Genomic DNA, 24,437 nt, shown 5'->3' with positions numbered 1-24,437 from the left:
GTCCAGTACCCTGTTTAAAGTACGTAATGTCCAGTACCTTTTGAAAGTAATGTCCAGTACGTACCCTGTTTAAAGTACGTAATGTCCAGTACCTTTTGAAAGTAATGTCCAGTACGTACCCTAACTATGTCCAGTACCTTGTTTAAAGTACAAAGGAGGAGAAAGGAGCCAACGTCAGCTGGAAATCAGTGGGTTTTCTCAGTGTGGTACTTCGCGTTGAGTATGGGTACCCTATAGGTATGCCGGGCAGTTAGAGTAAATAATTAAATATAAGAAGGAAGTAATAACTGCAACATACTCAAGCGTTACCGATAAGTTGGATCTTTATTGTCTACTAGTTTCGACCCTATCGCAGGGTCTTCATCAGGACAATTTTTTACAGGTGAAATCCCCCCTGAAGTACTCTTCAGGAGGATAACATTCAATTGTTAATTATGACGTAATAGTTATAATAACATTGTATTCAAGGGCAAGTAACTGCATTGTTGATTATGATTAACCGTCTGTTGTGAAAAAAATTACTGACAGATTATTGAAAATTTGAATTTCACAGTGTTCATTGTCTTTTATAGTTGGGTGGTGTGAGTTTAGGGCCTCTAGGAAGGAGGTCAGTTCCTCTCGGGTGTGGGGCCATATGAAGAATATGTCGTCTATGTATCGCCACCAGACGATGGGTACTTTCCTGCAGGTTGATAAGAATCTTGGTTCTAGGTCGATGTGGTATTTACATCTTTCCGACTGTATGGATGTTCTCCGGTATACTTTGAACAGTGGTACAACTTCCTTCTTATATTTGTTTAAAGTACGTAATGTCCAGTACCCTGTTTAAAGAACATACAAAGTGTAATGTCCAGTACCTTGTTTAAAGCATGTAATGTCCAGTACCCTGTTTAAAGTACGTAATGTCCAGTACCCTGTTTAAAGTATGTAATGTCCAGTACCCTGTTTAAAGTACGTAATGTCCAGTACTCTGTTTAAAGTACGTAATGTCCAGTACCCTGTTTAAAGTATGTAATGTCCAGTACCCTGTTTAAAGGTACGTAATGTCCAGTACTCTGTTTAAAGTACGTAATGTCCAGTACCCTGTTTAAAGTATGTAATGTCCAGTACCCTGTTTAAAGTACGTAATGTCCTGTACCCTGTTTAAAGTATGTAATGTCCAGTACCCTGTTTAAAGTAATGTCCAGTACCTTGTTTAAAGTATGTAATGTCCAGTACCTTGTTTAAAGTATGTAATGTCCAGTACCCTGTTTAAAGGTACGTAATGTCCAGTACCTTGTTTAAAGTATGTAATGTCCAGTACCTTGTTTAAAGTATGTAATGTCCAGTACCTTGTTTAAAGTATGTAATGTCCAGTACCCTGTTTAAAGTACGTAATGTCCAGTACTCTGTTTAAAGTACGTAATGTCCAGTACCTTGTTTAAAGTAATGTCCAGTACCCTGTTTAAAGTACGTAATGTCCAGTACCTTGTTTAAAGTAGGTAATGTCCAGTACCTTGTTTAAAGTAGGTAATGTCCAGTACCTTGTTTAAAGTAATGTCCAGTAGCTATAGTACCCTGTCCCTTTATCCATGCAACACCCTAGTAACTGTGCCTTTATTTTATGTGTTTAAAAAGTTTCTGAATAACAAGTGGAGTGTAATTTTCTTCATTCCCCAGCAGCAATGCTTACTTCGAAAGCCACATGTAGTCCGTCACTAATAATTGTCCCTGTAAAGATGGACAATATTGTAATTGGACAGTGATAGGTCATCAGAATTATTTTCAGCTGTTTTTTGTTATTGTGTGATATCTTTTTGAAACTGCTAGTCAAAAACTTTATATTTAAAATCTCAAAACAAAAAATCAAAATAACAAATGATGGAAGATACTAATTAAGAACAATAGATTTAAGCAAATAGTTTTAAAAAGAGATGCAGCCCACAGAATGTATGCTTCGCACAGACATGCCCCTACAAAGGGATATTGTGCACAAACAAATTAAAGGTGACCTTTTTTGGCCAGTGCACTGCTCTTTTCAAATCAATAATAAGCTGGAACACTGTCAGATACATAAGAATTCTAATTATAATGCAGTACTCACATTGTGGTGACTGCCTGTATAAGTTATTTGAACTTTTTTTTAGTGTTCATGTGTGACGATTTTCGCAAAAATTGTCCCTCGCAAAAATACCCAGATAGGTATATGAAATGTAGGTGTTGGTAGCACTAATTACCACCTATTTTAATTCGTATACAAATATTTGTTTAGTCCAATAAAAAAAATAGAAACTATGTTTAGATTGGTTGATAAGAACTCTGAAAGAAGAAAAATAAATTACATGAAATTTTCTCTTTTCGGTACATTGTGTTCCGAATCAAGTGGTTGGTTGTATTGTGACTTACAAATGGGGCAAGTGTAAAATTTTGAACAGCGATAACTCAAGAAAGTAATATAAGTAGCTTGAAAAGATGGAAAAGAACTTTGATATGGGACTATCTAAATTTAAAGTAGATTAATTTTTAGTTGTCCAGCTAAAACACAGTAATCTTTTTAGGTCACCTGAGACAAGTCTCAAGTGACCTATTCTAATCGCCTTTTGTCCGTCATCGTGCGTCGTCCGTCATGCATTGTCCGTCGTCCGTCATGTGTCCGTAAACAATTTACATTTTCGACTTCTCCTCCAAAACCCCTAAACCAAATTCAATGAAATTTAGCAGGAAGCTTCTATGGCTAAAGGTCAACCAAAATTGTAAATTATATGGTCCCCACCCCCTAGGGGCCTGAGGGGCGGGGCTAAAAAGGGTCAAATTGACTAAAACTTCAAAAATCTTCTCTACTCTCAGATATGGTGGAATCAAACACTCTTCATAGATGGAAGGGTCTTAAGGTGTTTTACCAGAATTGTAAATTTCATGACCCAGGGGTCTCACGTTTGCCCCTGGGGAGGGGGTAAACTTTACTATAGTTTATATAGGGAAATCACATTTTTGACTTTTATTTGTTTTATTTCTATTGGAATTCATTCTAATTTGATAAACATTATCAGCATGGGATGACAGTTTGATGACATGCACATGTTGGCCCTGACTGACCCCCAGGGGCTGATGGGGGTGGGGGCTAAAAAGGGCCAAATTGACTTAAATTTCAAAAATCTTCTTCTCAAGACCGAAATAAGGTGGAATCAAATACTCTTTATATATGGAAGGGTCTTAAGGTGCTTTACTAAAATTTTGAATTTCATGACCCTGGGGTCTCAATTTCCCCCCTGGGGAGGGGGTAAACTTTACTATAGTTTATATAGGGAAATCACATTTTTGACTTTGATTTAATTGATTTCTATTGGAATTCATTCTAATTTGGTTGACATTATCAGCTTGGGATGGCAGTTCGATGGTATGCACATGTTGGCCCTGACTAACCCCAGGGGCTGATGGGCGGGGCTTAAAAGGGTCATATTGACTGAAATTTCAAAAATCTTCTTCTCAAGACCAAAATAAGGTAGAATCAAATACTCTTTATAGATGGAAGGGTCTTCTGAAGGTGCTTTACTAAAATTAGGAATTTCATGACCCTTGGGTCGTACATTTGCCCCTGGGGAGGGGGTGAATTTGACTATAGTTTATCAGTATAGGGAAATCACATTTTTGACTATGATTTGTTTGATATCTTTTGGAATTCATTCTAACTTGGTTAACATTTTCAGCATGGGATGAAAGTTTGATAATATGCATATGTTGGCCCTGACTGACCCTTAGGGGCTGATGAGCGGGGCCAAAAAGGGCCAATTAAATTAACTGAAATATTTCAAATTTCAGGTGATCGTTAAGGCCAATGGGCCTCTTGTTTCAATTTGCTATCCTGTTAATCCACAGTAATCTTAGCTGTCTTATCCTGTAGAATGGTTGCCTGTAGATTGTTTTCTTTTTATCATCAGAATCTTCCCTAAAGCCAAAATGTTTCCATACACTACTTTTAAAGACATGACAAGGGTGTAACTGTTTGATTTTTAGGTCACCTAAGACTAAGTTGACCTATTGTGATTGCCTTTTGTCTGGCGGCGTCCGTCGTGCGTCGTAAACAATTTACATTTTCAACTTCTGCTCAATTACCAACATGCCTAGAAACCTGATATTCGGTCTGTAGTACAGCATGCTGGGATGAAGGGCTACCAAGTTTGTTCAAATGGATGACCTTGACTTTCTATAAAAATCACAGGGGTCAAACATGCTAGAATCTTCAAACAACTTCTTGATAACCAAAAGGCCCAGAGACCCAATATTTGGTCTGAAGCATGCTGGGATAAAGAACTACCAAGTATGTTCAAATGGATGACCTTGAACTTCATTCCTGCCCTGCAGGTAGGGCGTAAGAATTGTACTTGCTGCCCCAATGCGTGATCGTAAGAGGCGACTAAATTTGGGATCTTATCTTTTCTCTTCTTTCTTAACAACTTTCTTCTTCCTAACGTCTCCCTTCCTTGACAATGCCTCACTTTTGGCCTTTAGTTGAGTGTTCCCGCTTCGAGGAAGGCTTTGGGTTCTGTCCCCTGGCCAAGACATACCAGAGTCTTTAAAAATGGTAGTTGCTGCTCCTGCTTAGCGCTCGGCATACAAAAAGTGGGACGACTGGTTCGCCCGTTGTCAGTATAATGTGACCGGGTGGGGTGTCCTGCTGGGTGTCTTCGGCAGTATGCTTCAGTGAGGTAGCACTATAAATCACCAAAAGTTCCGGCCTATCACAAGGAGACTTAACACGAACATACCGCAGCCTCCCAAAACACACATGTACACTTACCACACGCATGCATGTCGCACGCACGGGAGGCCGTCCTTAAATGACTTAGCTGTTGATAGGACGTTAAACAAAATAAACCAAACCAACCAACAAATTGACCTTCATTCAAGGTGACAGGGGCCAAATATTCTAAAATATATCAAAACTCAAGTGACCGTTAAGGCCCATGGGCCTCTTGTTAATGTAATGGTTTCCCTCCATTATTGATGCTGCCATTTTGTTCGTAGATGAAAATGTAGTATCATTTAATTTTTTATAACGAACCCAAATGCACCGATACACTAATGAGTACAGACACCAGCCAAAATGTCACCAGGTAGCTGAGAACTGCTGTGAATTTCAGATCCTACAGTCAACTCTGTAAATATGTAATCAGTTATATATATATTGTTAAGTACGTATATCTGTACCTCGATAGGTGTACATGTAGGGGGAGTTTTGATTTTATGAAAGGCAGAAATAATGATACATGAATATACATGTAATTCACTTTCAAAACTAAAAATAAAAATGATTCTGATTTCAGGACTGAAGTTTGTGGACAAATAGAACACCATGTCTGACCAGGAGGAGGAAGTGAGAATGTGTGTACCAAAGAATCCCCAGGATAGCTATGATCCTGATATGGACGGAGCATGTGGGGGAGGCGAGCCTTTTCGATCTCTGTCTCCTGGTAGTAACTCTGTTGACAACTTAAGCATGGAGGTCCAGTTTGAGGAAGAGAGCTCTCGGCATCCCAGTGAGATCAGTTCTTTGTCCTACCAGAATCTTTTGGAGGACGGGGAGGGTTCTGGACAAATATTGTCTCGGCATGAAAGTGAGGACAGCAATGATTCCTTCCCTCCCGATTATAGTGACAATTACTCCAGTGAAAATGTAAGCCGAGGTCAAAATCTTTCAGATCTTCCTACAGAAATCAATGTGAAATACAGAGAAAAGTTTAATATGGGGACTTCAGAAAGGACTGGAGACCTTAAGTTGGGTAATAATTTTAAAGTTGGTGAAAGAAATGAAATTGTCATGAATACGATGCCAATTATTGACAGTCGAGATATGATGGAAGAAATTGATTTGGAATCAAAGGATGTTGTGAGTATGCACAAAGTTGAAGTAGAAGAAATTCTGCCAAGGGAAAGAGTGAAAAAACGCAACAGCCTAGAAATAAGAAATAATATTCCTGTGGTCGGTGAGATAAAAAGTTATGATAAGGATTTAGATCCCCAGACTTATTCCTCACAAGGCGCTAAACCAAAAATACGTAAGCAGTCCCCAGGGTTAGCATGCCGTGTCGGGGATGGATCTGGGGGGAGTGGCAGTGACAGAGAGGGGTCCAACTCAGACCGGGAACTAGAACGACCTGTAAAAAAAGCAAACCTACAACCCATAGGAAATGCCCTGTATCCACATTCCAACACCTGTCCAGTACATACTAGTGATAATAAGATGAAAAACGTAGACTTAATGAATGTAGTTGTAAACCCAGCGAGTAGCATAAGATCAGCTATAGAGGAAATGTCCAATGGCTCGTCGGGACAGGTGGGACCAGATGTAGAAAACGAATACGATTATGTTAAATATGCCCGAATACAAGATGGAGATTCATATGTAGGAATGCGACTGGCTTACTCAAGTACTGATGAAGGAATAAAAAGAAACAGTTTAGAGGTGAATGGATTTAGTAATAATTCTGTAATTGATATATCTCGTGAAGGATCTCCAGAAAAGTCTTTAGTTCTTCACAAATTGGATTTCTCAGCTCCGAATGTTCCACAGAAAGTAAATGAGGATACTCTTACAGAGATTCCATTGAATACTGTAGAGAGTATTCACGGGGAAGACAAACAAGCATTTTCTCTGTCACCTGAGACGACAGAATGTGATAGTGTCGAGGTGGAGAGTGTGACATCGGATGGAGACAAATCCAATCTAGGTATGCCATTGGTTGAAGATGGGCTGTCTAGCAGTCAGGCAAGTGACAACGAGGATTATGTTCCACCCTCCAATCAGGTACCCAAGTCTCCGACAGCCATGCTGAGGAAAAAACAAAAGTCTGACATCGAACAGGAAATGTTAACAACTCCGAAAGAGGACTCCAAGCACAAGCAGCTGGATGCAGAGGCCATAATGGAGGATTTAAAGGCAAAGAGGGAGGCCCTTGATCTAGCCATCCATGATATCAAGTCAGCTATACAAAACAGCAAAGGCATTGCCCTTAAATCACCCTTCAAAGAAAATGCACAGGAAGAGGAGGAGCCAATTTGGGTCATGAGGTACTGTCTTCTTAGTCTGTACTCTTTTGATCTGGTAGTTGTTTCATTTTCTCTTAAGGGATTCTTTACTAATAAGATATGATGAGGAATAGGTAAGTTCAGTCACTGAAACTATTAAAGTATTTAAATATGTAGATATCAATGATAATTTAAGTAGTCATTTAACATGGTTAACATTTTGATTACATTATGCTTATGAGATAGATATTGAAATATTTAAATCTAACAAAGCAATACAACACAGACACATGAACACATCACTGTTAGTTTTACAAGATCTAGTCCCATGGGTTTACACAAAACACTTTTAAGATTTAATTCACCCCTTTCTGATCCTATTCTGTCCCTTTGTAATGATCTGCTCTTTTACAATTTTCTCACTCAGCTTATGACGTAACAATCAATACCGGCTCACAAGGGCAGATAACTTTGCATTATGGAAAGACAGAATAGGGCTAAACATGTTTTATTCATATGAACATTTTAAGTGAGGGCACATTTTTGGGTTAAAGTTACAAAATGTAAAATATGTCTGTAATGGATAATTTGTTTGGGTAATATATTTATTTTGTAGGCAATTTGAACTTAACTGTCAGATTTTACAAGTATTTTTGTAACTTGAGTTGAAAATGATTATTTGTTTTGATTTTGTTATCTTGATCAGACTATTGATGGGCTATTTCAGAGAGGGTGCTAACATAGAAGGAAAGTCACAAAGTCAAAGGCATGAAGGTGTTGGATTGAGTCCCGGCACAGATTACAGTCGAAAGGAACAAGATAACGGTAAATTCTTCTACGATATAAGTTGTACGCTTGATTGGGATCAAGATTTGTTGCTTCTTTTTCCCACAAGATATTGTCCATATATATTCTTGGCTCTCATCAAAGTGATGAGACGATGTAGCAGGTTTATTTTGACAGGGGTTTTCACTCTCAACTGGTCTACCCATGCTAAACATGTGTTTTATTGAAAGGGAGCTGGGAAAAGTCATAAATATTTGAAATATTGGACTTATAAATAACAAGTATCATTTAAGGGTGTTTCCATACAAAAATGTGAGAAATTTGAATAGACATTATTAATGGGAGGTGTAGATCTATGGAAGCATCAAATGATGTGATTATTTGGTGGATGAGGGATAAAGAGCTAGGTAAAAGCCACATATATACTCCCGAAGAAACATATATCAATGTTTACATTTGAAGCTTTTTACAGTTTTCGGACTTGATACATACCCAACAGATAATCGTGAATCCGAAACTGAAGGAAAATGTATATTTATGAAAATATAAGGGGAATTCCCAAAAATAATAACTGTGGCGATAAATATAAATGCGGCGAGTTATTATTATACACTGATGTCTCGAGGACTGCCCCGGTCAAGCGAACAGGCCAGTGGTCATTTTAATGTTAGGAGAGCGTGAATGAGCATCTTGGATTGCCATTGATACATGCGTGCAACTAGAATTTTAGGTTGTTTGGGAGTATGTGGCTTTAAAGACATTATATAATAGCGTTTTGTTAATACTTATGAAAATATAACTTAGGTTTTTGACATATTTGTTCCTTGTGACATTTCTATTGGTACTTCATTTGGGGACCTGCTGACCTTGACGGTGACCTTTAACTTAATTTAAAAAAACTTCTTTCGAATTTCAACCCACTGGGCGAGCTATGTTGTTCCTTGACAACTCTCTTTTTTAATGTGGACTGCAGCATCTATGTACTTGAACCATCAGGATTAATGCACTCATGCAATTTCCTTGTTTCTCATTTTAATCTGCTTATTGAAGTATTATTTCATTTTCATTTTCATGTTTAGTTGGGCGACACTGGTTGTAATGGAATTGGATATTATATAAATGACTTGTTAGCTCACCGGTTACGAGTAACCGAGAGCTAATGCTGTCACCCCGGCGTCGGTGTCGGCGTCCCACCCCAAAACTTTAAAGTTTTTGGAGTAAGTTTTTGGAAAGCTTGTAAGTCCAAAAGTATACACCTCATGCCCTTCTTATTTGGTTTATACATTCATTAGAAGTCTAGGAGTGATGTTATGGCAAAATTATGCAGAAAAAAAATGTGATTTTTCCGCATTTTACCATTTTGTGGACTTAACTTTTTTGGCACCAAAACCCACTTTAAAGTTTTTTGGGTCAGTTTTTGGAAAGCTTGTAAGTCCAAAAGTATACACCTCATGCCCTTCTTATTTGGTTTATACATTCATCAGAGGACTAGGAGTGATGTTATGGCAAAATCATTCAGAAACAAATTGTGATTTTTTCACATTTTACCATTTTGTGGACTTAACTTTTTTTGCACCAAAACTCACTTTAAAGTTTTGGGGGTAAGTCCAAAAGTATACACCTATCACCCTTCTAATTTGGTTTATACATTCATTAGAAATCCAGGAGGGATGCTGTGGCAAATCATGCAGAAAAAAATTGGCATTTTGGCATTTTACTATATAGTGGACTTACTTTTTTTGACACAAAAACTCACTTTAAAGATTTTGGGGGTTAGTTTTGGAAAGCTTGTAAGTCCACACCCTTCTTATTTGGTTTATACATCCATTAGAGGTCTAGGAGTGATAATATGTGACATACAATTTCAAAATGACATGCTTATACATACATAAAAAATGAATGCATAGTGTGATTGCTGCCGCCGGTGAGCTTTCGCAATCATTGATTGCACTTGTATTTTGTTTTTATTTTTATGTATATGTATATATATATGTTCCTCCTATAATTCTGGTATATAATCCTGATATTGTGTTTGTTATATAACCTTGCTTTTATTTAATGTATGTATCAATATTGTTAGCAGCTTTTCAAAGTACTGTTAAAATTCTGACAGTTGGACCAAAATCAAAAGAAATGTTGAACCTGTTCAAAGGTGATAATGTTTACAAAAACAGATGGCTGACATGATATCCAAGTCATAATTAAAACTCCAAAGTCAATTAAACGAAGTCATAGTATGAACAATCATAGATTTATATGGAGATTTATGAAAAAGTTCAAGAAGAATAAATATAAGACCAGGTATTCTGGAAGAGTAAGCATCATCAGAGAACGTGTAAATGGTGTAATGAATCAAACTGTCAATTAGAACTAAATTTCCTTTTTTTCTCTACTCTATAATCCTTCTTCTACTGACACAAGAGCTCTGAATAATTTGTATTATATATTAGAAAGTGGAACAATCCTGGAATGGAATGAGAAGCAATGAATGTATGAATTTGGACCTAAAATAGGTAAAACATGCAGAGGTAGTAAATTTAGATATAAGCTTTGAGCTGAGATTGAAAATTTATTTGTTTGAACAGGAATTCGAGAAAGAATGAAGTTTTAGATGAAAAGTTTAGCAAATGTACTCTAACATGTTTATAGATAATAAAAAAAATATTGGATATTGTTGCCAGTTCTTTTCACAGTTAGTAAGCAATAATCAGATAATTATAATAAATAAATACCCGGGTATGGTAATTCAGCAAACGTAATATTTCACCAGATGATTTATGAACCAACATAAAGTTAAGATTCCTACCAGGTTAGAAATATTGTTATACATGGTAATGAAATTTTATCAATATTCACCATCATAATTACTATTTTATTGTGTCTTAAAGGATTGTGCTCAACCCTATAAACCATGTTTGAATGTCCCTAAACAATGAGAGTTGAAAGGGTCAGATACCATGTTAATACTAGTACTCTGCGTGTTTTTGTGTTTGAAAGCTTGTATGTATCATCTTTTATTATCATTATTATTTATATTTTGTTTCCTGGCGCTTGTTTTGAGATTGGATGTAAATTTATTTCCAGTTTACCAAATGGAAAACGAAAAAGACCGATTACTGGAGAACCAATATTCTAGAAACGATGGGAAATCGTACCAACCTCCTAGGGGTAAGTTAGACTAGAACTGTACAGTAGAAATATGGAAGGGACAATATCCCACCAAAAAAATGTGGATGTTGGATTTTTTTCTTGGCTAATATATGTGTACTGATGCTCAATGTATCATAGACACAGTTGAAAAATAAATGAAAATAATCCACAATGACAATTAAAAAAAAAACCATATAAACACACACAAAGAAAAATTATGATATATTTAAAAAAAAAAAAAAAAAATCTGTTGATAACTGATTGTAACTGTTAAGCATCTACAGAATTTCGTTATTTGACATAGGACTATACTGTTTAATCTCATTGTTTTGGAAGTTTAAAGATTTACTTTACAATACATGTATTTACATTTCTGGTGTGTGTTCGTTATATATCTATATATTACATAGTAAACCTCATTGTAAAGGTACAGTGTATAGAGTGATTATATTACATAGTAAAACTCATTGTAAAGGTACAGTGTATAGAGTGATTATATTACATAGTAAAACTCATTGTAAAGGTACAGTGTATAGAGTGATTATATTACATAGTAAAACTCATTGTAAAGGTACAGTGTATAGAGTGATTATATTACATAGTAAAACTCATTGTAAAGGTACAGTGTATAGAGTGATTATATTACATAGTAAAACTCATTGTAAAGGTACAGTGTATAGAGTGATTATATTACATAGTAAAACTCATTGTAAAGGTACAGTGTATAGAGTGATTATATTACATAATATTTACATTCTGTGGGACAGTCTCCCATTACTCCTGTGTTAAACCAGATGGTATTGATCACCCTATAAATGCAGCCCAGATCACATGACGTCACTTCCGACAGCGTCAAAAAAATGTTTGTCAATGCATTGCGGGTGAATCAAACCTAGCAAGGATTTCGACTTAGAACAATCGTGTAAATATGACGTCATTTTGGTTCTTTGTTGATCATAGTCAAGTTGAGGCTTTGTATTAATAATTAATTACACATGAATTTGAATGCAAACCAAGCACTACAATGAAATCAATTTCACATGTGCCGTTCTTTCAATTGAGCAAACAGGGGGATAGCTGAACTTAAACCCCAGATTTAGCAAAGAGAAAGTGAAGTTTAACGTATCTTAATGTAAATATAACAATTAAACGCTTGTTAGATTGTATTTATTGTCAATATGAATGCAATCTGGGTGACAGATAAATATTCATGACGCCCTAACATTCTATTTATCTGTCACCCAGATTGCATTGATCTTGCCAATAAATACAATCTACCAAACATTTAATTGTTAAATAAAACTCATTGTAAAGGTACAGTGTATAGAGTGATTATATTATATAATAAAACTCAGTATAAAGATAGAGTGTAAGTGTGATTATATTATATAATAAAAACTTAGTGTAAAGTTACAGTGTATAAGGTGTTATTACTCCTGGTACCGGTATATATCATTTTCACTGTATATTTAGTCTTTGTTCACGTTTTGATCATATTTCCTGCTTAAATGTAATAAGACTTAATCAGGTTAGGTGCAGATGATTTAAACAAAAAAAGACAATTTTTTTCGCTCCTTAATTTTTGCATGTTAGAAAGCATGAAAGTCATGTTTCAGATATTGTACTTATGATAAATTGGAAGACATTAGATTTTGCATGGGAGGAGAGATGATGGAGTGATCGGATTGTGTAGAGGGTTTAATTTTAGCTGCAGAGCATAGCATAGTTTGCAGAACTAAAACCTTAATAAGATTTGCATTTATGTCTCTTGATTAATTACACAAAATGTTGGCAGTATCTGATTGTTATGTGATTAGTCTTTATGCATGCGAATAGCATTTTGTATTCAAGGAGAAAATCTTATTCTGTTTTGGTCTCCTGGCTGCTTTTCTCTGCATTTGGTAGATTTAAGTACATGTTAGAAGATGTTCTTGACCTTGGGTTGACCTTCAAGCTTGGAACAAACTACAATTACGAAAACCTGTAAGAACATTTTTAGCATTCAGATTACTGGAACCTGGATATTACAATATGTTTGCTGAGAAAAGGTTTTGATGGCTTGACAGATTTAGTTATTATATTATAAACTAGTATTTTTACATGTAAACATGTTTAAGGTCACCTGAGACAAAGTCTGAAGTGACCTATTCTAATTACCTTTTGTCTGCCGTCTGTTTGTAAACAATTTACATTTTTGACTTCTCAATAACCAAGATGCCTAGAGACCTGATATTGGGTCTGTAGAAAACTGGAGTAAAGTGCTATCAAAATTGTTCAAATGAATGACCTTGACCATCATTTAAGATCACAGGAGTCAAATATGCTAGAATCTTTAAGTGCCTTCTCATTAAGCAAGAGATGCAGATACCCAATATTTGGCCTGTAGCATGCTGGGGTAAAGTGCTATCAAGTTTGTTCAAATGAATGACCTTGACCTTTGATCAAGGTCACAGGGGTCAAATATGCTAAAATCTTTAAGCAAAATCTTCTTATTAAGCATGGGATCCAGAGACCTGATATTGGGCCTATAGCATTCTAGGGTAAAGGGCTATCAAGATTTTTAATGACCTTGACCTTTATTCAAGGTCACAGGGTTAAATATGCTGAACTCTTTAAACAACTTCTTCTCTCTAAGCAAGAGACCTAGAGACCTGATATTTGGGTTGTAGCATTCTGGGATGAAGGGCTATATGAAGTTTGTTCAAATGAATAACCCTGACCTTCATTCAAGGTCAGAGGGGTCAAATATGCTAAAATCTTTAAGCAACTTCTCTCTAAACAAAATAAGTGGCCCACATATCTGATATTGGGGCTTTAGCATGCTGGATATTGACCTCAAATTCAAGGTCATGCAAATCAAATCTGCCTAAATATATCAAAACCCAGGTTACTGTTAAGGCCTCTTGTTTTAACATATATATGTACATAGTTTTAGAATTCAACATTTCATGCTTTTTATTTAGAAATGTTTCGGATGTTCTGGAAACATAACAAATAAACTTATTGTATTTCCCAGTTAGTCTTTATGAATCTGTCTCAAATTAAAAAAAAAGATAAATACTGTATTTATCCACAAATAAGCTCCCTTCTTCATTTCTGCAGAATCATCAGTTTTGAAATAGTTAACATAATGTGTTTCACAAATAAGTCCTCCTCAAGCTTCAAAAGTGAATTGGTTACACTAGGTGAGGAGCCTTTATGATAAATACGGAAGATCAGGTTATAGGTAGACACTTACCTGTTTACATTAACGGCACAAATTGGGTAACTATTCATCATGGGCAAATACATGGATGTGTTATTAGTGGTGCTCATAGTTATATCCAATACTGAGTTCACATACCTTACAGATATTCTCCGGACCCATCTGAAATCGAGATAAAACTGACCATATGTGAATATTTCTGGCCGATGCGGCCATGTTTTAATAAATGGGGCATTTTGGTTTGTCCTTTTGACCATTAGGTTAGACCAAGAAATTGTTCTTGTTTAAAATGGACATCTAGTGTTCAAGCTTTACAATATGATGGTTATTATAAGAATAACTCACCTTTACCACTGTTTTCACTTTACATCATATAAGTTATATTTTTAATACCAAGCAAAGCAGTTTGACTTATCAACCCAAACCTACGGTATCAGGTATGGATATGAAGTTATGCCCAGGACTTGAAAGGTGGTAAACTTGTTTTCTGAAAACTGGCATATGGTATATGTTGATGTGTGACTAAAATGAAACAATGATTTTTTTTTTTAAATACAGCATGTTCGTTTGATTTGTTTATCTTTTATACATGTTGTTCTTTAGATTTCATTTCAAATTTGCAGCTCATTTTGAGTTAAAACATTTTGTTCTAGTCACTAGTTTATGTACCAAGGCAGTTTGTCAGTGAGTATGGTACACCTGTCCTGCTCTACACAGAATGGGGTGGGGGGTCAAAATCGGCTATATACACCAAAAATACTGTGTTTCATCAGCTTTTTACTTTTCATTTGGATTTGTATATAAATTATTGAAAACAGTAATAGATAATTTGGATTCTGCGTGAGTAATGCGTAATGTACTTCTGAAGTAAATCTGTGCCTGAATTGAACAGAAGCCTGCATTTGGAAGCTTCAAATTAAAATGCTTTCATCCATTTGGAAGTATTGTTTCAGAAACTTAAATCAGAAAGGGATTTGAGTTATTTTCAGGAAGAAGAACTTGTCTTCCAAAATTGATCTTTTATGAAGTTATCTTTCAAAATCAAGTGTTTATTTGATGTCTTCACCTGACAAGGCTCTACCTCCTTTCCATTCTGTGTATGAATTGTTTTCGTATGAACATTTAGTTTTTGTGCATCATCATTTTTTCATGTATGTGAAGTTGAGATTTGGCATGATGAAAACACGTCGCATGCTTCTTGTCTTATAGGGTATGATTCGGATGACGAGGAAGATAGCGACGTTAAGTACACACGCCGGATCCTGGGTAAAAAATATGCCTCATTACCTAAGGACGATTCGTTTGATCAACGTCCCACACATAAACTTCCATCACAAAATGGGTCAGACCATGACCACATTGTTCACGGAAATGGTAGAAACTCGCGTAGTAGTTCAGATTCCCATTCATACAAAAAAGCTTATCGTGTGAGTACAGGGTCGCTGGGGTCGGACTCGGAGGATATAGGCAGTGAAACAGAGGCACCTTCTAAGGCATCGTACCTGAAAACCAAGACAGCTGGAGGTACACAGTATTGTATATGTGTTTGTACTCTCACTATTCCTTCTACACTGTCTCAGTCAGACCTTGCACACCCCCAAAATATCACACTCCCTCACATACTAGTAAATATATAAATGTATATCTCATCATTAACAAACAACTCATTTCTCTGTTTTCTTCCCCTTACACCTCCCCTGAACCCATTTGTTTTCATAATTGTCCAGTAACAAACAAACAAACAAACATGTCCATCTCATCACACTTTCCCCTCCCCCTTCCTTTATATCTTCAGCTTTCTTTTTCTAATGACATTTGGAGGTGGCTAGTCAGCACCATGTCTGTTTGAAATCACCCCCCCCCCCCCCCCCCCCCCACCACCACACATACACACCAACCCCTACCCCAACATGTCTGTTTGAAATCACCACCACCACCACCACACTCATACACACCAACCCCCACCCCAACATGTCTGTTTGAAATCCCGCCCCCTCCTCCCAACACCACCACCACACTCACACACACCAACCCCCACCCCCAACATGTCTGTTTGAAATCACCCCCCCCCTCCTCCCAACACCACCACCACACTCACACACACACACACCCCCACCCCCAACATGTCTGTTTGAAATCACCCCCCCCCCCCCCCCCCATCACCTCCCAATACCACCACCACCACCACCACCACCACCACCACCACACTCACACACACCAACCCCCACCCCCAACATGTCTGTTTGAAATCACCCCCCCCCCCCCTCCTCCCAACACCACCACCACACTCACACACACACACACACCCACCCCCAACATGTCTGTTTGAAATCACCCCCCTCCCCCCCTCCTCCCAACACCGCTACCACCACCACCACCACCACCCCCCAACATACCACTATCTACACATATACAGCAGTGAGGTCTATAATTGTGTGAGTCTTTGACCTTCCTCACTGACCACTGACATTGTCACAGTTATAGCACTCTGTTGATTAGATGTGTTGCACACTTTGATTGACAAGGTAGCACTGCTGTAGCATACAGCTACATAGCTGATGTCATGCATCCATACCAAAAAGTTCCTCCTATCAAAATTCTTCTTTTTCAATAATTTCTATTAAAAAATTTCACCATATCGCTATCAAGAAGGCACTGTGATATTAAGGCACATCATACAACCAAATCCCAACCAACGGGGCTGAAAACTATCATATATCATTTTACAACACTCTTGATCTTCTATACAATGTAGGAGGAACATATGATGCTCAAATAGTGTTCTCTCCCACCAGCCTACTCCGCCCCAATCACAGGTATCAACTGTATCTGGGTGTGGGGGGAGTAAGGGAGGTGTAGTGCACATCCTCCTGTATCCCTATAGCAATAAGGTAACTTTTGTGTAGAATTGGGATTTGGGAGTGTACATTTGATAAAGATAAAAGTTATCCGACTCCTTGTTTTTTTTTTTAGTAAATGCATAATACAAATGTATATGTTATAACATGGTCTTTCTTGCATGTGGCTATCTTTTCTTGCCTGGTTCTCTGTTCCCTGTTCTTATTTTCCTTATTGTAATGTTTTCAAATAATATCTGATGACATATGTGACCTTCACCAAAACACATAAAAACACCTGACTTAACATGACACATTAGACCAATCTTGCATTATGTGTGTTTGTCCCTACCGGGTCCTATAAACGTTTTGCCTGTCTTCTCTATGTGTGAATGTTACCATTTGTCCTGCCGTATAGATTGCACGTCGTTGAGATTTTGGCCCTATTGAAGTACTGTGTAGTATTTAAAGATACAAACATTAAGCTTGCCCTAATTTGTAGTTGTGAATGATTAATTTTTCATTAATAATTTTCTATAGATGTTGAAAACATGTTTTGTGATAATGTCATTTATTTTCATTTGAATGCCATTTAAAATGCTTAGATAACATTATTTGCTATACAGTTCTATACATTTCAGTTCTTTTTACGATAGAATTGAGCTTTCTTTGTTATGGGATATCAGTGAAGACTATGTTTTGTTATCTTTCCAGACTTTGACACGGATGAAGAGACAGACATACTACTACAGAAACAGTACCAGAAGGACCAGTATGTAGATATTCCTGAATTAAGCCAACCACCTGTTAACCGGAGTGCTCAGGTGAGCTTGTAGAGAGCTTATGCAACTTTCTTTTTCCTAATGTCTCCCTTGACAATGCCTCACTTTTGGTCTTCAGTTGAGGGTTTGCCCCTGTGAGGAAGGCTTTGGGTTCTGTCCCCTGGCTGAGACATACCAGAGTCATTAAAAATGGTAGTTGCTACTCCTGCTTAGCGCTCAGCATATTAGGAGTGGGACGACTGGTTCGCCCGTTGTCAGTATAATGTGACCGGGTGGGGTGTCCTGCTGGGTGTCTTCGGCAGTATGCTTCAGTTAGGTAGCACTATAAATTGGCAAAAGATCCGGCCTATCACAAGGAGACTTAACACGAACATACCGCAGCCTCCCAAAACACACATACGCACTCACTACACTCATGCATGTCGCACGCACAGGAGGCCGTCCTTGAATGACCTTAGCTGTTAATAGGACGTTAAACAAATTAAACCAAACCAAACCAAATCTCATAGAGAGCTTATAGAGAGATCACAGCCTGTATTTTAATATTTTAGAGCATTATACTGGGATTTGAAATTCACAATCCATATATGTATTTCACACTTTCCACTTTGGTTTATATAGGCTTAATTCATATAAATGCCCACAGAGTTAAGGAAATATAACATCAGCCTGGCAAAGCAAGTCTTAACTGGTTCAATGGGTCACATACATAATTAGTATCATTGGATTAGAGAATTTTTAACTATGGGAAATTTGAAAAGTTGTTGTTAGGATATATGGATGGAGGTGTCATATTATGATGTCATTTTAGGTGGTGGAAGTTGTGGAGTGATAGGCGGTAAAATGGTAGACTGTTGGGTCTGTTGTCCGTCCATAGTCTATATTCCTGCCAGTGCTAGTATTTTCCAGTTTCTCGTTTTAAAAAAAAATAGATCCAACAGAGTTGTGACAATGATGATTCTCTTGTGTTACAGCATAATAAAATTGATCAGTGGTGAAATGTCCAGTCCACTATTAAACACCAGCTTCATGTTTTCAGTATTTCATTAAGATTTTTGTTCAAGATTTCATTTTAATGCTGCAAAAAGACTTTACTGGACAAAGATCTATCATTTCAATAAAAAATGAAATGTCATTCACTATATTTCCATTTTGTGGCAATAAAATGTGTTTACACTAGCCATCATTTACATGGCCATTGGTTTATTTTAATTACCGACTTCAGTTATCAAATGTTAGATTGTTACATCACCTGTCACTATTGTTCTGGTAGAATCCAACATGGAAGTCACATGTATCAAGATTTTTGCTATATTGCAATAACATTTTATCAATTTGATTTTCAACACATCAGGTAATAATAAGACCATGCATAAGTGGTTCAGCTTAGGCAAATATATTTTATTTGTATAGATTTGAAATTAGACAGTGTTCACAGTGATATATATGTAGTCATGTTTGTATGTTTCCTATATTTTCAGGCTGAGAAGCGGCGCTCTCGTGCCAAAGAAGGTGAGAAGGACTCATGTAAGATATCAAATTTTATTAGTTTTTTACAAGTTTTTATTACTGGATGTGGCACAAGCTGGTTCTACAGTCGTTCCATGTGTTGTGCTATTTTGCATTACACCTGCATAGGTGAGTAGAAAAACCCTTAATATTTTTGGCTAAAGGCTGCATTTGATGATAAGTTTTGGGCATAAGGCTTCAAGTTGTGCGAGAAGTTTTGGGAAAAAGGCTTGATGGATTGGGGCTAAACTTTAAAGTTGTATTGTATGACAATGTCTCATTTTTTGTTGACTTTTCTGGTTTTAGTTTAGATGGACTATTTTTGTAGATTTCGGGTTTACTTCTATGAAATTGAATTAATGGAACATTTTATTTTCTGGTTAGAGGTGTCATCAGGAAGAAAACAAGCAACCTCCACATAATAAAATTTAACAATTGATTTGTTTTTTGTTTTGTCAAAAGTATAAATTGTTCCTCAATAGAAATAATGCCATTTGATATTTTTTCTTGGCTAGAATTTTAAATATGCGGTGACGGTTTTAATGCTCACCTGGTTTTAGTCTTTGCACAGTTTTTAGCATGGCTCCTATATATCTGTTCCTCGCACCCCTGGGTCATCCTTCTCTCAATACAGATTTGTAGACATTATGGTCGGTGTCCTGTATTTTCCTCAGAACAGTTACCCTGACAATGGGTTATATTTCAGGTATCACTAAATTAATTACAGTTTACATTTATATGTGAGTGCAACATTTTCAGTATGTACATTTGAACTTTCGTATTGTAGCTTGAGACTGTCAAAATGATATCTTGGTTGAAACTATTATGATGTCATCTTGAACAAATGAAGACATCATTATTGAGACTTTATATATTCAAAAATGTTTTATACAAGATAAGTGGAAAAGAGTTGCATTTAATTCAGAAAACTTTTGAATTTCAAGTCTTCTGGGAATGTCTGTAATATCAAAGTGACAGATTTTTTTTTTTCTTTTTTTTGAGGAATCAACTCATTCAAAATTCCCCTGTGTTTAGTCTTTGACAGTAACATGGTCAACAGATTTATATTCGGGCCAAAGTATGTTATTTAAGATTAATTAAAGATGATTATTTGTAAGCCCCTGACTGGCCAGGAATATGAACTATGATGTATGAAGACTTTGTTTCAGAATTTCTATTAAATCAGGTATTAGTAAGATTAAAAGGCCACAGTTAGTTCATTGTATGGTTTTTTTTTTTAGATATTTTTTGTACAAATATTTCTGACTGGTAGAGATATACACGTCTAAATGAAACTGTATCTTTCAGGGAAATTTTTTATGGAATAGTTAAATCAGTAAATTATTTTCTGTAGAAAATTCCTTCAGTATTTGATATTTTCATCAAAGTCTGTTTTAATTTGCTGAAATCAGATAGATATGTTTTCTTGAAATTATGACTGATGAATTGCTCTACAATAACATACAATTAACATGCTGTGCACTGACTCTGCATCAAATTAATTTTGCTTGGTGTTTTCTTTAGTATTTCAGCAAGCTGTTTGGACAATCTTGCACAATTTAAAAAACAATCTAAATGCATTTCTTTTTTTCAAGGAATATATGTATAAAATATCAATAATTTTCAGAATCTGTGCTCCAAAATTAAGTAATCTTTTGTTGAATAAGAAGTACAATATAGATTATAAGAAGTAAATTATGTCTGATCATTTTTGTTTGATATCTGGATTTTATTATTTGACCTGGATTTGTGTGACCACATTTCATTGCTAATTTGTTATCCAATATTGTATATATTCCACAGTATACTATTGCCTCCCCTGACAGATGTTATTAACACTCGATTTGTAGCAGTATTCTTCATTTATAATCTGGCAAATTGACTATTATTATTTAAGTACACTAACTATGATCTACTGTCTGTCTATTGTCATCCGTAAGTCAGAATTTTGACAATTACAAACTATTCATGTAACACATGTACAACCAGTATTTTCGAACCACATCTCTTTTATTTATATAATACATGCATCTAGTAAAGCAGTTTTGTTGTATTTCAGCTATATAAATAGATAGAAAAAACACATATGTCTTTAAGAAATTCATTGTTTGCTTCATGATAATTGGTCTTTTTACCTTAAAAAGTCTTGAAGAATGAATTATTGTCAACTTTGTATATAATTTGACAATGAAGTGTTTGTCAGTTAAAATGTAATTGTCAAAAAACTGAAGTATGACGGGGCATACTGACTCTATTATATATCACAAGTTCGACTCGTAGAGCTGTTTCATTTATTTGCTTACCAATAATAAGTTTTCTATATTGGCTTTGAGCACATATTTATGTTGTTCTTATCTTATTTTGTCAATTTTGTTGAAAAATCATATCAAGACCTTTTGTGTGGGACTTCTAGTCCATGTGCACAGCAAATGCAGGTTTCAGAGACAATAATGCACATTGGGTAAAGGGCAGTAACTCTGCTTTCTTTATAATATTTGTTAGAAGCTTAAGAGTTACTGCCCTTCTGTAATTTGAGCTCGGTAGAATTAGAAATTCAACATAAAAACAATGGAATAAGAAAATAAGAAATAAGCTGAATGTGCAAAAGTATAGTTCATATATATAGTATTTTGAATGTTTATGCTCTTTTATGGTTAATTTATATATTTTTAGTGAGACAAAGTACAAAATATTAATTCTAGAATCTCTCGCAATGAATATACATATATGCTATGTTATAACCGTGCTTTCTAACAAACTACTTTCCTACTGTTTTTCATGCATCCTTTTGGAATCTACCTACTAACTTAACTAAATTGTGTAATGATGGTAAGTTGTTATTGTGAAGTTTTAATTTATGCTGTGTTGTGGGGGATGTGGTTGCCATGGTTGAGGTCACTGTTACTTGATAATTGTCCTTTTGATTAAATGAATTATTTCTATTTTTTGTTTATTTTTGTTTAATAATGGAAACTGATTTTACACAAATCTTGTTTCTCAGTTTTATGAAGTTGTGTTGTTTCAGTTTTAAGTTTTGTTAGAAATTCATATTGTTCAAAGATTTATAGTAAAAGGAACATCATAGTTGAAATATTTTTTTGACACTCCCAGTTACATTTTTAGCCCACCATCATCAGATGGTGGGCTATTCAAATCGCCCTGCGTCCGTGGTCCGTCGTCCGTCCGTCCGTCCGTCCCTCCCTCCGTCCGTCCGTCCGTCCGTAAACAATTCTTGTTATCGCTATTTCTGAGAAAGTACTGAAGGGATCTTTCTCAAATTTCATATGTAGGTTCCCCTTGGTGCCTAGTTATGCATATTGCATTTTGGGACCGATCGGAAAACAACATGGCCGACAGGCAGCCATCTTGGATTTTGACCATTGAAGTTTGTTATCGCTATTTCTGAGAAAGTACTGAAGGGATCTTTCTCAAATTTCATATGTAGGTTCCCCTTGGTGCCTAGTTATGCATATTGCATTTTGGGACCGATCGGAAAACAACATGGCCGACAGGCAGCCATCTTGGATTTTGACCATTGAAGTTTGTTATCGCTATTTCTGAGAAAGTACTGAAGGGATCTTTCTCAAATTTCATATGTGGGTTTCCCTTGGTGCCTAGTTATGCATATTGCATTTTGGGACCGATCGGAAAACAACATGGCCGACAGGCAGCCATCTTGGATTTTGACCATTGAAGTTTGTTATCGCTATTTCTGAGAAAGTACTGAAGGGATCTTTCTCAAATTTCATATGTGGGTTTCCCTTGGTGCCTAGTTATGCATATTGCATTTTGGGACCGATCGGAAAACAACATGGCCGACAGGCAGCCATCTTGGATTTTGACCATTGAAGTTTGTTATCGCTATTTCTGAGAAAGTACTGAAGGGATCTTTCTCAAATTTCATATGTAGGTTCCCCTTGGTGCCTAGTTATGCATATTGCATTTTGGGACCGATCGGAAAACAACATGGCCGACAGGCAGCCATCTTGGATTTTGACCATTGAAGTTTGTTATCGCTATTTCTGAGAAAGTACTGAAGGGATCTTTCTCAAATTTCATATGTGGGTTTCCCTTGGTGCCTAGTTATGCATATTGCATTTTGGGACCGATCGGAAAACAACATGGCCGACAGGCAGCCATCTTGGATTTTGACCATTGAAGTTTGTTATCGCTATTTCTGAGAAAGTACTGAAGGGATCTTTCTCAAATTTCATATGTGGGTTTCCCTTGGTGCCTAGTTATGCATATTGCATTTTGGGACCGATCGGAAAACAACATGGCCGACAGGCAGCCATCTTGGATTTTGACCATTGAAGTTTGTTATCGCTATTTCTGAGAAAGTACTGAAGGGATCTTTCTCAAATTTCATATGTTGGTTTCCCTTGGTGCCTAGTTATGCATATTGCATTTTGGGATCGATCGGAAAACAACATGGCCGACAGGCGGCCATCTTGGATTTTGACCATTGAAGTTTGTTATCGCTATTTCTGAGAAAGTACTGAAGGGATCTTTCTCAAATTTCATATGTTGGTTTCCCTTGGTGCCTAGTTATGCATATTGCATTTTGGGATTGATCAGAAAACAACATGGCCGACAGGCAGCCATCTTGGATTTTGACCATTGAAGTTTGTTATCGCTATTTCTGAGAAAGTACTGAAGGGATCTTTCTCAAATTTCATATGTAGGTTCCCCTTGGTGCCTTGTTATGCATATTGCATTTTGGGACCGATCGGAAAACAACCTAGCGACAGGCAGCCATCTTGGATTTTGACAATTGAAGTTTGTTATCGCTATTTCTGAGAAAGTACTGAAGGGATCTTTCTCAAATTTCATATGTAGGTTCCCCTTGGTGCCTAGTTATGCATATTGCATTTTGAGACCAATCAGAAAACAACATGGCCGACAGGCAACCATCTTGGATTTTGACAATTGAAGTTTGTTATCGCTATTTCTGAAAAAGTACTGAAGGGATCATTCTCAAATTTCATATGTAGGTTTCCCTTGGTGCCTAGTTATGCATATTGCATTTTGAGACCAATCAGAAAACAACATGGCCGACAGGCAGTCATCTTGGATTTTGACAATTGAAGTTTGTTATCGCTAATTCTCAGAAAGCACTGAAGGGATCTTCCTGAAATTTCATATGTAGGTTCCCCTTCGTGC

The 24,437-nt window shown here is 36.5% G+C and overlaps 1 protein-coding gene across 6 annotated transcripts in view; it reads left to right on the top strand.

Annotated features, from left to right (window-relative positions):
* Nucleotides 1-24,437, top strand: part of LOC117334043 — a 117,609-nt gene that overhangs the window by 6,393 nt on the left and 86,779 nt on the right. For 3 of the 6 annotated variants that reach the window (XM_033893467.1, XM_033893468.1, XM_033893464.1), the window contains exons 2-7: nucleotides 5,304-7,047; nucleotides 7,733-7,830; nucleotides 10,876-10,959; nucleotides 15,356-15,670; nucleotides 17,698-17,807; nucleotides 19,247-19,277. In XM_033893467.1, coding sequence (XP_033749358.1) covers nucleotides 5,333-7,047; nucleotides 7,733-7,830; nucleotides 10,876-10,959; nucleotides 15,356-15,670; nucleotides 17,698-17,807; nucleotides 19,247-19,277 — 2,353 coding nt within the window. In that variant the 5' untranslated portion in view covers nucleotides 5,304-5,332. Of the gene's footprint in view, nucleotides 1-5,303; nucleotides 7,048-7,732; nucleotides 7,831-10,875; nucleotides 10,960-15,355; nucleotides 15,671-17,697; nucleotides 17,808-19,246; nucleotides 19,293-24,437 lie in introns of all 6 variants that reach the window. The other 3 variants (XM_033893466.1, XM_033893465.1, XM_033893463.1) reach the window with 1 other exon arrangement.

The sequence above is a fragment of the Pecten maximus genome, chromosome 9 (assembly GCF_902652985.1).
Source record: "Pecten maximus chromosome 9, xPecMax1.1, whole genome shotgun sequence".
Lineage (NCBI taxonomy): Eukaryota > Metazoa > Mollusca > Bivalvia > Pectinida > Pectinidae > Pecten > Pecten maximus.
The sequence above is the reverse complement of the archived record's forward strand: the minus strand, read 5'-3'. Positions and strand labels throughout refer to the sequence as shown.